The 13786-nt window shown below is 46.9% G+C and overlaps 1 protein-coding gene across 11 annotated transcripts in view; it reads left to right on the top strand.

The window, feature by feature from the left end:
* Positions 1 to 13786, top strand: part of LOC119387204 (partitioning defective 3 homolog) — a 179741-nt gene that overhangs the window by 79058 nt on the left and 86897 nt on the right. For 5 of the 11 annotated variants that reach the window (XR_007415394.1, XM_049413404.1, XM_049413407.1 and 2 more), the window contains 5 exons: positions 1045 to 1234; positions 3283 to 3592; positions 4099 to 4335; positions 5404 to 5532; positions 8323 to 8424. Coding sequence is in view for 10 of the 11 variants with exons in the window: in XM_049413404.1 (XP_049269361.1) it covers positions 1045 to 1234; positions 3283 to 3592; positions 4099 to 4335; positions 5404 to 5532; positions 8323 to 8424 (968 nt within the window). In the remaining variant the exon portion in view is untranslated. The remainder of the gene's footprint in view (positions 1 to 1044; positions 1235 to 3282; positions 3593 to 4098; positions 4336 to 5403; positions 5533 to 8322; positions 8425 to 13786) is intronic. The other 6 variants (XM_049413408.1, XM_049413410.1, XM_049413411.1 and 3 more) reach the window with 4 other exon arrangements.

Genomic DNA, 13786 nt, shown 5'->3' with positions numbered 1-13786 from the left:
AAAACCGGTACCTTGAGATCGGCGCATCGAGAGCCGTAATGCCGCTAGCGCGGCCGGGCCTTCAGGCATGTGGCAGCGGCGGCCTAATCGTGGTACTCGAATCTAAGCCGACCCCCCCACTTTCGCACATCGTTTTTTCGAAAAAAACATCGGCTTAGATTCGAGTATATACGGTACTAATCTAACCTGCGTAAAGCTACCTTTGTGTTCTATGCTATCATGATCGATTGTTTCGTCGATGTCTCTTCTGCTTTTCTCCACCAATACTCTCATTGCTTTTTTGCTTATGTTCACTGATGATTTATTAAACTTCCCATAAACTTCGGAAACCAGACAGTGTTGCCACTCACTGTTACACTACTTTTTCCTAGCCACCCGCAAGCACTATGATACCAATACCAAAATATGTTTAATATGTTCTGGATTGTGTGCGAGGCAGACTAGGCACAGGATGGCAAATGTGACTCTCACCAATTTTTTGTTTGGTTCTCGTACCTCCTTAGCTATGAATTCATGTATTAGCTTTAAGTAGTGTTTGAACCCAATGTTTCTAGAAATTTCAGCCATAAATAGACAGTACATGACTGGACGTCAAAACATGGTTCCCCATCACTTGAAGGACTCTTGACGTCTTGGATGTGCTGTCATTCTCAGTTTAGATTATGTACAATGGAGTAGGCATCTAGTACTATACTGAGATGTGTGTTGTAGGAATTTTAATGAGCTGTATATAGTATCTGAAGTTACACTCATTTGTATACTCTTCTTTGTTTTATTACATGCATTCATAATCGTACAAAGTTAGCATTTCAGGGGCATAAATATTGGCGTAATTTATTTCAGAATTTTTTAATTTTTTATTTAAGGGTGCTTATTAAAAACTACAGCATTTTTTAAACATAAAAGTGATTCGCACTGCTGAAAGCATGAGGTCTGCATAGTGCGGTTTACTGTTGATGATACATACACTCTTGCCATATCTAGGCTTAGTTTAATTCTGTTTTTAAGCATGAAATGTTGAACTGCTTTGCCCCTTGGCTTCAGTGGAGGAGGAAAAGGAGAGTGAGACTGGCAGCGCAACAAGTGCCGAGCATCGAGGTGGCTGCCCACTGCATTCAGTCACGGTGCCTTTGGATGCCCGCGAAGCTGCTGCCTACGCCAGCAAGGACACGGCTTCCTCTAAGCCAACACAGCGAAAGAAAGGGTTGCTCAAAGGTCTTGGCAGCGTGTTCAGGTATATGGTGCTCACTGCTTGAGCTGCTAGTGGCAATTTCCAGTTGGCAAACATATCCACTTCGATGCTATGCTTGCATGAACAGGCAACTTTTAAGGTTTGGGCAAGCACAGTGGTGAAATCTTCCATTTGGCTAGCAAAAAAATGTTTGCTGCGTCAGTAGCACCTGATAGGTTATTCCGCATTAAAGGGGTCATGAACCACTTTTCCAAGTAATGATCTAATGACCTCAGTATCGGAGTGTACTGCCTCCCGAATCGATTGCCGCAAAAATGTCTCGAATCCGTCAAGAATCAGCGGAGTTACGGGGGTTTGGCGCACGCTCCCAGCGCTTTCTCTCTTTTCTCGTGCCGACGAGCGCACTGGAAGCTAGACAGGGAGGGATGGCATGGGGGAAAAAAGTTACGTCAGTGCGCGTCATGAAACGCGATTGCTCTCCCGCTGTGATTCTCTTGCGCGAGTGCGGCTACCGTGTACTGAGGAGTGCGGCGCCGGCAAGTGGCGGCACCCCGCGGCAAGAAGCGCATCTGATCCGAACGCCGCTCTCGATTTACGTCGGCTATCGGCCAATAAGCATGCTATGTCTCTTGCGACGTAAACTGACAGATCCGCGACGTAAACGGACAGACGCCCCGCCCACCGACGAGAGTGAGAACCGGCCTCTGTTTGAAAAGAGGGTGCCTGGGGAAACGGCAACTTAGCGCTCTGCTTGTGGCCATTACGTGGCACGCACGACTGTAATATTTGGCAGAGCAGTTCATAGCCATGTCAGCTTTCCGCAGGATGTGTTTTTTCAACAAGCCCAAGGGGTGCTTCATGACCCCTTTAAGGGGTCACTGCTGTATCATCTGCAGGCTTTGTGGGCTCACACACTGTCATGTTTGTGGAAGACAAATCATAGTTTATGTTCGCTGTGTGGTTGGTGGCTTGCTGCATTTTCTTCTGCATTAATTAATTACTCTATCACATCATGACAATCCGTAATGTGTGCTCTGAATGGACCTGGCTGTTTTAACTTATCCTAAAGAAGGCCTTTACAGTAGCAAGGTAGGAGGCATGACAAATATTTCTGTGCTTATTATGGGATGCGAGCTTAGTGTCTGGTTTAGATTACAATCAGCTGAATGTATGTGTAGAAGCATGTGGGCAAGACAATTGCTGACAGACTTGAGGAAGCTAGACCGCTCTACGTACTGCAATACTCGCACACGCTTGTAGAGTTCCATCTGCCTCATCATTAACGGCTATTGATGGCTTAGCACGGTGGAAGTTTGCATGACTCATTATTGCGATAATGTTTGTGTATATTTGCTGTGACGTTGCCATGTCGAGGCAAATTTCACATGAGTGCAGTAGGCCAAATTGGAAGGGTACGTAATGGAGAAGGGGTATGCTTTCCTCTAGTTCTTAAGAACAGAGCATGCTGCTTTTAAATGCACCCAAGTACAGGAATTGCGGCGGGGATTAGTAGCAGCTTCAGATGTGTATGTAATGCTGAGTTCATTCACTCTTCTGCCTCTAATAATTAAGGATGCCTTGGCACAACGTTTTGATAAATGTAGCTCTGATCCATTCATATGTTCTGTCCATTCTGCTGCAAAAGTAAGGCTCATATCAAGATTGATGAGTGAAGCCAAAGTTTTCACAGAAGTCGGTATGTGTCATGGTTGGTGCTGCAGTAGGGTAGGTCAAGTGTATAATCGCAACATGGGTTGCTGCACTGTATGAAAGTAGAGCACCATGAACTCATGCAGAGGGATATTTCACCTGGGCTCTGCAATGTTTCAGAAACGTGTGGGTCACTGCAACTACTATCATGAAAATGCAAAGCAATGAACAGAATGTGAAACCCTCGACACTGCTTGCTGTTCTGTTTGTCAAACTTTTAAGCACACCCTTTGAAATCTCTTGTAGGTTGGATACTCACAGTTTCAGAAACATTGTACATCATTTCTCACATTTGCTCTTACCTAAATGTTCACAAATGGGTGTATTTTAAGGGCTGGAAATATTGACTCTGGGGTCTTGCGTCTTTGGGGGGCTTGTAGTAGGTTTGGCAAGAACCGAAAGACGATTCCGGAGCCGGGCTCCAAGCTCTCCCGAGAAGAACTCGAGCAAGAGGCAGAGCGTTTGCGAGCTAGGCAAGCAGCACGGGATGAACAAGAACGCATTCAAGAACAGTACAGGAAGCTGTTGGAACAGCAGCAGCAGCAACAGCAGCAGCAACAACAAGAGCAACAGCAGCGACAGCAACAGCAGCCATCACATCAGCACATGCAGCCTTCCCATCAGCCACCATTGCCACCCTTGCCAACACAGCAGCAGCAGTACCAGCAGCACCATCACTTTCAGAATCAGGTGAGCATGTTAAGTCATTGACAGTGTTATCAACCTAACAGTGGTGTCATGTTTTTATGTATTATCGATATAAGTGACCGAGTTTGGCATTCCAAAGCAGCATTTCAGCTATCAGAATAACTCTAGTGGAGGGCTCAGGGTATACAAAGTGTTAATGCATTCAATATTTTGGTATATGCAACAGCACAAGCGAAATTCCGTGTTACCGGACGCTGGTGGTGTCATCTCAGTTTGGATTATGGTTGTTTGGGTATTGTGCACCCAAAGTCAGTGGGCGTAAACGGCCAGTCATACATGCAAAAGAATGCAAAAGATATTCAAAAGTGTGCAGACAGGGCGTGGTTTCGTCATTGCAAATACGCTTGGCTGTGCTATTCCTAAAACTTCCTGGTAGCTCGCTTGTGGGACTATAGTGTAATATCTGACATGTATTGCTCTATTTCCATGGGTGTAAGCACGATAATATCTCTAAAAGTGTGCCGCTATACGGATGGTTTTTCTTACAGCGTGGGCCTGTCCAACATCAGCAGCCCCCGTGCTCGGTCTCCTCACCACCACCATGTCCAAGCAGAAGCACGCCAACCACCACAAGTGCAGCGTCACGTCAGGAACGCATGCAGCTGCTGAGAGCCCAGCACCAAAAGCGGCATGTGGAGCGACAAGGCCACTATCCACGAGACGACCTTGAAGAGTGGTATGAGCAAGACCTACAACACAAGATGCTGCGCAGCCCCGTGCCTCCGGTGAGTTTTGCACGGTAACGAGGTGTTTTATCCTCGGTCGATTGCTGCCGTGAGAATCGCCTTGGCACTATACTTTCCTAAATGAGAGGAGAGGAGAGGTGGCGAACATCCTCACATTGTTGCCTCCGTGTGTAAATTTAGGTGCATTGATTGACAAGTTGGCCGCTCAGAATATTGTCAGGTCAATTAATTGTGTGCAATTTTGCCACGTGTGCAGGACCACACAAGAAAAAAAGTATTCCTGAATGTGCGCAGCCAAGAATACAGCTCATTACTTGTCATTCAGAAATTTTCTTCAGGTTCGGAGAATTGTGCACAGCTTCTTCAGGTTAAGAGCACTGTGCACAGCTTTTTCAGAATTCTCCCAGATGTCAGCTAACAATTTTTGTATTTTTTTTTTGTTTTGTTTTATGATTGAAAGGACATTAGTACTGTGAACATTAATCCTAAATTGATGTTAGAGTGTAGTTTACAGCTAATAGTACTATGTCATTCTGATGGGATTCAGACCTCTTCATTATTTATGCAACTTGGTAAGAAAGGAGCCATTTGGCAACCCCATTGGTGCTTGTGTGGACCTGCGATCCATAAGTCAATGACACACATTTGTTTGATAGCTTCTTAGTCTTGTTTAACATGCCGGCTTTCAGTCCATTTACGTAGGAAGCCATACTTACAAAGTTATTTGCATCTGTATAACTACACAAAAAGAATGCTGCTTATGAAATTTTTCCGCGCGCATTATGGACATAAAATTGTACTATCATCATCTTGCTTGTCGTGTACCAAGGTTCGATGAGTTTCTATTAGATTGTTGTTTTCATTCTGAAAACAACAAAAACAAATCAGAATAGGAAGTATTTGAGTGTGGGATGCGAATTTACGTAGTGCTGGTCATTTACGTGTTCTTGTATTGCTGATTTATGTTGTGTTTGTTCTGTTGTGTGGTGATTACGCTGCTTTTGTGGGGTTTGTGCTCTAATCGTAACAACCAAGGCTGGCTTGCTGGCACCTCCGGCAATTTACTAACCACCCGTGGTGCTGGTGCGTCCATGCTTGTGCTTTCAGCAAGGCCGTCCTCTGCCGCCTGTGCCACACGCCTTGCCGCCACCTGCCTATGGCACATGCGGCTATGCGCAGAGGGCAATCCCTAAGGTACTACCACTTTGCCCACTCACATGGGACCTCTCCTCCTTGGTGCGCTTACTTTCCTCATTACTACTTCCTTCACACCCACTCTCTCGCACCCCTTCTGCTGTCTGCTTATAGCGAACTACCGAATGTTGCGTGAAAGAGGAAGGCAGATTCAAATGCTTCCTCCATCTAAACTACTGCTTTGTCTAAGTTAAAATTTAGCACAAGAATAGCATTCAGCAGAGTACATAATGCAATTTATCATATTTGGCTACAGTGCTTTCCTGTTTTGTTCAGAATACATTCGAAGTACCATGGGCCTAGATTTGAAACTTGAGCAGAAAAGAAAAAGCTGACCACAGCTCCTTTTGCACATGATTACATGGGAGAACAACATTGAGTGGCTCTGTAGTCGGTTTGCAAGCATGGTGTAGTCTCAAATTGTCATTTTGGAGCCTTAATAAAGCCACTTTTACAAATGTATGTGAATGAAACAGTGCATATCTGTCATTTCTCACATGTTTGGATTTATGCTGGTCATCTGTCATTTGTGGCAACTGTGTTTGCCACTGTTGCAGCATAGCACAGCAGCTCCGTGCATGCCAGGAAAATGACTTATGGTGCTACTGTTTCTTTCAATGATATGGTTACTTTTTTGCTCCTGCACTCCCTTAGAAAACACTTAGTTGTGATATACTGCGGATGTAAACAAGAAGTGCCGCATTCAAACACAGTATGAACAAAGTACACTGCAAAATGCTACCTCTGTGCAAAATTTTAGCGTGGTTAATCCCTGCGGGAAGTGATCAGAATTGTGCCAAATGTGAAGTCTGTTGTATACATGTTTCTGATTTCTCTTGTTTCGTGGAAGCATCAATGTTCGCTGTAGTCTATAAATTCTTTGATTTTGCATCGAAGACTGCGTAGCTGTACAGGTGCAAGAAATTTGAACAGTAGAGGAGCGGTATGCAGAGGCGTGCAGAGATAAATTGTTTTACACAGTTTCTCGTGCAGACTTTATACACACGAGTAGCCGGCAGGGAAAGACATGCACCGTGCTACTTTCACGAGCTTTCCATTAGGTATCCCTGAAGTAATTTTATGTGTAACTGCTGAACAACATATATGCATTGTTATGTTGTTCATAGCCCCCCCCCCCAGCTGGCTGAACTAATGAGAAATGACTACCACAGACAGTGCCATGATTACTTAATTGTTGTGCTGTTGTGCTAAATGTGTTATAAAAACAAAGGCCCAGAAATTAGATCCCCGAAAATTTGTGACGAGCTTTCTATTCCTTACCCGTTGTTCTTACTGTTGCATCATTAGCGTCTCTGGCAAAATAAAAATCTGACTGGAAATTTGTTGACCCAGCTGTTTGACAGTAGCCCTATGCGTGAACTGGTCACTCCTGGGCAGACATACTAGTTCATCCCGGTCACATTTTTATGTAGTACGATCATACCTCTCAAAAGCATCACAACTACTATCTTGCTTAAGGACTGTCATTTATGTTGCGGGCATTGTCCCTGCTTGTGGTATGGCGTCAGTGCCTGTTTGTGTGTGTCACCTACAACGTTCTAAAGTGGGCAGGAAGCACGATTTGTTAACACAATGACTGCTGCTGTGACTGTTTCCAGGTAGATAGATATTGGTTATTGCAGGTTTACCACTACACCTTCCATACTCCAAGCAGTGCCGATAACTGTTGTGCCTGTGTTGGCTAAAAATTGGTCGGAACTATTGTTTTTGATTGTTGCTCTTCTGTGTAACGTCAACCAAAAGCAGCTGTAGAGAGCTTTATCTCCGATGTTCATCACTTCTATTGTGCCATTACAAAGGCCTGTCAACCACTACCTGATATCTTTCAGGCCTTCTTCCACAAAAGGTGCAGCAATTACAGCCAAAAGCTGTTGTTTCCCTGGTATCTAAAGAATGCAACCCGAGATAGGAAATACCTAGGGCATGCCTTCGGAAGACAAGCACCGTGTGTCAGGAATAACGCCCCATTCATTGTAGGTTAGAATGTACTCTTAGCTGACCTGATTGCACAAGTACAAGAATATCTACAGTATTTCTCGGACCTATGCGATCACTGTTCTATTAATCCACTTACTTTTCTTTCTTTAGTTTCGTTTGAAGAAGAAAATGGAAAGGTTCCTTAGATTAGCAGTTTTCACAAATGTTTCACAATGTCATGGCAAGAAGTGCCAGACTTAAAAAAAAATCTCTTAATCTAAACAGTTCAAAGTTATTTTGAATGCCACGCTGCTTAAAATTGTTTGCCACAACATGGCCTAAACACAGACAGCACACATGAAGGAAATGGCAAAGGGAGGCCCATGTTTACGTGCAGTTTTTTGTCTGTTCTATCTCAAAAAGAGAGGAGCACTTATGTTGAAGGAAAGTTATTCAATGCAGTATGGAATCCTCCACTAAGGCATTCTTCATAATCCACCACACAGTTTTGGGTTGTTGAAGTCCATAGTTAATTATATTTAAAGAGAAGTGGTCATTATCTTCATATTCATGCAGTTAGGCCTGTTTGGAATTGAATTTCATACTTATTTGAGCAACCTTCATTACCTGTCTGTGTCAGCATCGAGGTGTGACATGCAATGCCCGTGATAAGTGTGAGAGGTTTGGTGAGAGTGATTGCGATCAGTCGGTAGTGTTAACTTCAAGCACTGTCGCAAAAATATTAGGCTGGTGCACTGACCAGGGCAACATAAAAATGAGGAAGCCGTGCTAATTGCAGTCCTAAACACAGTTATTGATGTGATGTTGTAATAAACAAGTACTAATGCTTCGTGACATTAATTTGCAGACTCTTTCTATTTTGTACTTTTACAGACTGTAAAAAGGACATGTTATACTACTCAGAAGCGCACACAATCTGTAATGTATGCAAGCTGTGTATACTGTAATAAACCATTGGCTAACAGTTACACTATGGTAAGTGAAAACATCGCAGATGCAGCGCTAGTTATAAGCAAATAAGTTTGGCAACATGGATCAGCAGCATGTTCCTTCATGTCTACATTCACATTTTCATGCCGATATCACTCTTAGTGACAAGTAGACTTGTGCGAATATTCGAGCACTTCGAATATTTGAACAAATAATACAGTATTCGAATTTAAATTATTGAAAATTTCGAAGTGTAGAGAAGCATTGGAATGCTGTAATGGGTCTCCTCTCGAGCGCCTCCTAGTGGGTCGCCCTCTTCGCCTCTTTTCGGAGAGCACGCCCTCGTGCTCGTGCTCGTGAGAGTCTGCGAGTCTGCGCTCTGTCGTTGTGCATCGTTGCCGTCAATCCCGCCGTCAATAAACGCCTTAACAAAGTGGTGGAGAGTGCTGTACCGTCACCACAACTTCGGTCTCCATTCGATGCCCCTGGAGCTTCGATCCTGTACCGTGCCATCTACCATGCCACAAGACGCCGCTCAGCAAATGCCGCCTCCTGCTCCGACCGCTTGTCCCGGTGTCCCCCGCATCCGACCCTCCTGTCTTCACCGGCGCGGATGGCACCGACGTGGAGGACTGGCTCACGATTTACGAACGGGTGAGTGTCCCCAATAAATGGGACGAAGCACGCAAGCTGAGCAACTCGGTTTTCTACCTCGTGGGTGTGGCAGGCATGTGGTACAACAACCATGCATCCGATTTCTCGACGTGGTCCGATTTCAAGACCGCTACGTCGACGTGTTTGGCCGCCCTGCCGTCCGTAAGCTGCAAGCCGAACAGCGGTTACGTGAACGGGCACAACAGGCAGGTGAATCGTTCACGAGCTACATTGAAGACATCCTTGACTTGTGCAAAAAAGCCGACGCGAGCATGCTGGAGTCTGACAGAATCAGGAATGTTATGAAAGGCATCGACGACGATGCCTTCACCATGCTGCTGGCCAAAAACCCTCGCACAGTGGCAGAGGTCATCACGCTGTGCCAAAGCTAGAGGAGCTGCGCCGGCAGCGCTTGATGACCCGTCAACCGCCATCACGCGATGCTGATCTCGCGGGCTTGTCGGCCATTTCCCCAAACCTACGTCCGTCAAGGAACTGCGCAGTTTCGTAGGACTGTGTTCCTACTTTCGGCGCTTCATTCGAAACTTCGCGACTATCATATCGCCGCTGACGAAGCTCCTCGGAAGTAATGGGCCGCTCAATTCGTGGTCGTCAGAGTGCGACGAAGCTTTCGCGAAGCTCCGTCGTTTGTTGACGTCGCCTCCCATACTACGCCACTACGACCCTACGGCCCCTACAGAGGTACACACAGACGCCAGCGGTGTTGGCCCTGGCGCTGTCCTTGCGCAGCGCAAGCCAGGGTTCCCTGAATATGTCGTGGCATATGCAAGTCGTACGCTTACCAAAGCCGAGACCAATTACACCGTCACCGAAAAGGAATGCCTGGCGATCATCTGGGCCCTTACGAAGTTCCGACCTTATTTGCATGGTCGCCCATTTGATGTCATCACCGACCACCATGCACTATGCTGGTTGTCATCATTGAAGGATCCATCAGGCCGCCTCGCCCGCTGGGCACTTCGCCTACAGGACTACGACATCTGTGTGCTGTACCGCAACGGATGCCAGCATGCTGATGCCGACGCACTCTCGCGCTCCCCCTTGCCTAACGACAATACCCACAGCTCAATGTCTCACAATGCCGTTTCTTCCATCGACATTCACACCATCACTACCGAACAGCGCAAGGATCAGTGGATCGCTTCACTAATAGACTTGCTCACTGATCCATCGGCAACACCATCCACTCGCGCGTTGCGTCGTCAAGCCCACCATTTCGCTATTCGCAACGACCTCCTTCACCGACGCAATTACAACGCCGACGGCCGCCAGTGGCTACTAGTAATACCCCGCAGTCTCCGTTCTGACATATGCGAATCGTTCCACGCTGATCCGCAGTGTGCCCACTCTGGGGTATCGAAAACATACCACCGCATTCGCCAACGGTACTTTTGGCGAGGGATGTACCCCTACGTGCAGAAGTTCGTTCGCTCCTGCATCGATTGTCAGCGCCGCAAAACTTCAACGCACCAGTCACCAGCAGGTCTACAACCTTTACCTTGCCCTGACCGGCCGTTTGGGCGCGTTGGCATCGATTTGTATGGGCCACTTCCTCTGACGTCGGCTGGTAACCGCTGGGCCATCGTCCCTGTAGACCACCTTACGCGATACGCCGAAACTGCCGCCCTCCCAGCGGCTACAGCGCGCGATGTAGCCTCCTTCCTGCTCCACCGGTTTATGCTGCACCACGGTCCACCCCAGGAGCTGCTCAGCGATCGAGGCCGTGTCTTCCTGTCGGAAGTCGTCGAAGCCATCCTCAAAGAGTGCAACGTTGTTCACCGCAAAACTACTGCTTACCACCCGCAGACGAATGGGCTCACCAAACGCTTTAACCGCACGCTCGGCGACATGCTCTCGATGTACGTCGCCGCCGATCACACAAATTGGGATTCGATTCTGCATTTCGTCACCTACGCCTACAATACCGCCCCTCAAAGCACCACTGGTTTCTCACCCTTTTTCTTATTGTACGGCAGGCACCCGTCGCACACAATCGACACAATCCTTCCATACAAGCCGGATTGATCTGAGTGTGCGCCTATTTCTGCCACAGCCAGACTTGCTGAGGAGTGTTGCGAGCTTGCCAGGACCTTTACTACGCAGGACCAAGAGCGGCAGAAGAGCATTCGCAGTGCCACCAATACTTCTGCACCCACGTTCCTCCCTGGAGCGCTCGTATGGCTCTCGGTCCCTACCACTGCAACTGGCCTCTCTTCCAAACTACTACCCAAATATGAAGGCCCCTACCGTGTCGTCGAACGCACATCCCCGGTCAACTACCTGATTGAACCTATTGAACCATCTTCGGACATGCGCCGTCGAGGGCGCGACATTGTCAACGTGGAGCGCCTCAAGCCCTACCATGACCCGCTCATAGTGACCAGCTGTTAGGTCGCCAGGCGGCTCCCTTTTCGTACCCGGGGTAATTGTAGAGAAGCATTGGAAGGCTGTAATGGGTCGTCCTCTCGAGCGCCTCCTAGTGGGTCGCCCTCTTCGCCTCTTCTCGGAGAGCACGCCCCTCGTGCTCGTGAGAGTCTGCAAGTCTGCGCTCTGTTGTTGTGCATCGTCGCCGCCAATCCCGCCGTCAATAAACGCCTTAACAGAAGTATTCGAAATGAACGAATAGGTGTATATTAGACCGCTTGTAACCCCCTGTAAAGGTGGTTTCACTGCAGTGGAGCGGTGCTATACCGTGAATACACCTTTCCAGGGAAAATCCGCACTGCCACGAAGCCCAACTTCAAGGTTAAATGAACATATTACCCTTAAGTTTAAAAACTTGTTATACCGGCTTATATGCTCCAAGTGTAGTAAACTTTAAAACGTAACATATTTTACAGGTTATCACTAGCATTTTACCGAAAGCCAAGTCCTGCTACTATTCAAAGTTGCTTCCACTTCCTTTGAACCTAAAAGAATGACATTTGCACATGCCTTGTTACATTATTAAACGTTGTGCAGGTTGGTTGGGTCATGACAAATATGCTCGTTTTTCTTTATAATATGTGATATATACTATTCGAATTCGATTCGAAATTATTCGACCAAAATCACTATTCGCTTCGAATTCGCTTCGAACTTAAAATTTACTATTCGCACAAGCCTAGTGAAAAGCAAAGTTAATATAAATACTGCCAAGTGAAATGGCTAGTGTTTCTCTTCTGCACATCATGTGGCCCTGAGCACCCTTTCCGTTTCCCAATGCCGTTCATCTGTGGTCGAGCAGCATAACACGGAAGCACAGCGATGACCAGGGACACCATATTTTCATTATCATGTGCAAATAATGGTGACAGTGACAGCCACGCACACACTGGCATGACTTCATGCACCCGAGTGCAATGGACTTCACTCAAAATAATTGAGCCATTGTTTTGTCTGTTTGCACAATTCCCACACAGAAAGCACAGAAGCATCGAATCTGCACTGTGCATTTCACTGGTGTATGGGGAAGAAGTAACTTATTTGTTTCCGTAATAGGGGAGCATATAACAGAGGTCCGCTCGACTGCCGACCCGAAGGTCGCGGGATCGAATCCTGGCAGCGGCGGTTCGAATCCCGGCAGCGGCGGCCGTAATAGGAGTCCTTTTTCTTTCGACTCCAGTGCCTTAGAAAGCACTCTGCGACTTCACAGTTACCGTCTCCCTGTTGGTACAACGTTCTTTGGTAACAGATTGCCTTGCTAGCATTGAAACAGGAAAGAAATATGAAGAGCCTTTTCAGTCAATTGGAATTAAAAAACTGCAACATGCATGGCATATGGTGGGTGCCATCCTCCACGCCACTAATGCAGCTATCAGTACATAAAGATGGAATGATGGTGCACATGCATGCACATAAAAAAAATAAGCTAGATATTTTCCAAAGGCTAAGGTAATATTTGCTATTAGTGTGTGCTCTCTTTTTGCTCAGTTACAGCACACATGCCGCTTTACTAAATTTTTGTGAAAAAAGAAACGTGAAGAGAGTGCACCGAAACACGTTCTCGCAAGTGCCTCTTTGATATCCCTCTGTTTCTTGTAGAGAAATAAAGGTTCCCTTTTAGATGCGTAGCAGCTCTTTGACTAGCCTTTGTAACGCTGTCCGTCCGCACAAATGCGAGGCAACGCGCTTCCCTCGGCGCAGGTGTTGGAGCGGTGCCAAGTAGATCACGCCGCAGCTGGGCGTTTACGTCACGCACCCCTCGCACGCTTCCCTCGCAGGTGCGCGTGTACGTCACTCTCTCCCTCACCCGCCGGAGCGCCGCACTGCCGGCTGCCTCCCGTGTCTGCGTTTCAAACAAGCGTTTACACCAGTAAACGCTACACCGAGTTTCGCTTCAAACGAATCTTCCAGCGCTCACCGCAGCACCCGCGTTGGCGCCGTTCAACCCGTGACGCCAACCGTGCGCAACGCTGCTGCTTCGCATCCCATCAGCGTTCCCTTCGGGGAGATGGTCCAATTTTTTTTTAGTGAACGATTGATTGAGATATACTGACTTCAGGTGCTAGAGCTTCAAATCGTAGGAAATTCAGCACGAAGGAGATTATCGTACATGCGGGTGCTTTGCTGGCAACTTAATGCTTGCTTTATGCTTAGCACCTAGACTCTAAAAACGGTTTGCACCCTTTGGAGAGTCTTTTCCGTACCACAGCAATAATTGTCATTTGGCTTGCTTGCGTGTCCTTTCTTGAAAACTCAGCACTCGCCACTTTCCTATCAAGAATGATTACGCTCTGCTGATAGTACAAAC

This window comes from Rhipicephalus sanguineus, chromosome 3 (genome assembly GCF_013339695.2).
Source record: "Rhipicephalus sanguineus isolate Rsan-2018 chromosome 3, BIME_Rsan_1.4, whole genome shotgun sequence".
NCBI classification, from domain to species: Eukaryota; Metazoa; Arthropoda; class Arachnida; order Ixodida; family Ixodidae; genus Rhipicephalus; species Rhipicephalus sanguineus.
Note: the sequence above shows the minus strand (reverse complement) of the source record. Positions and strands in the feature narration are given on the sequence as shown.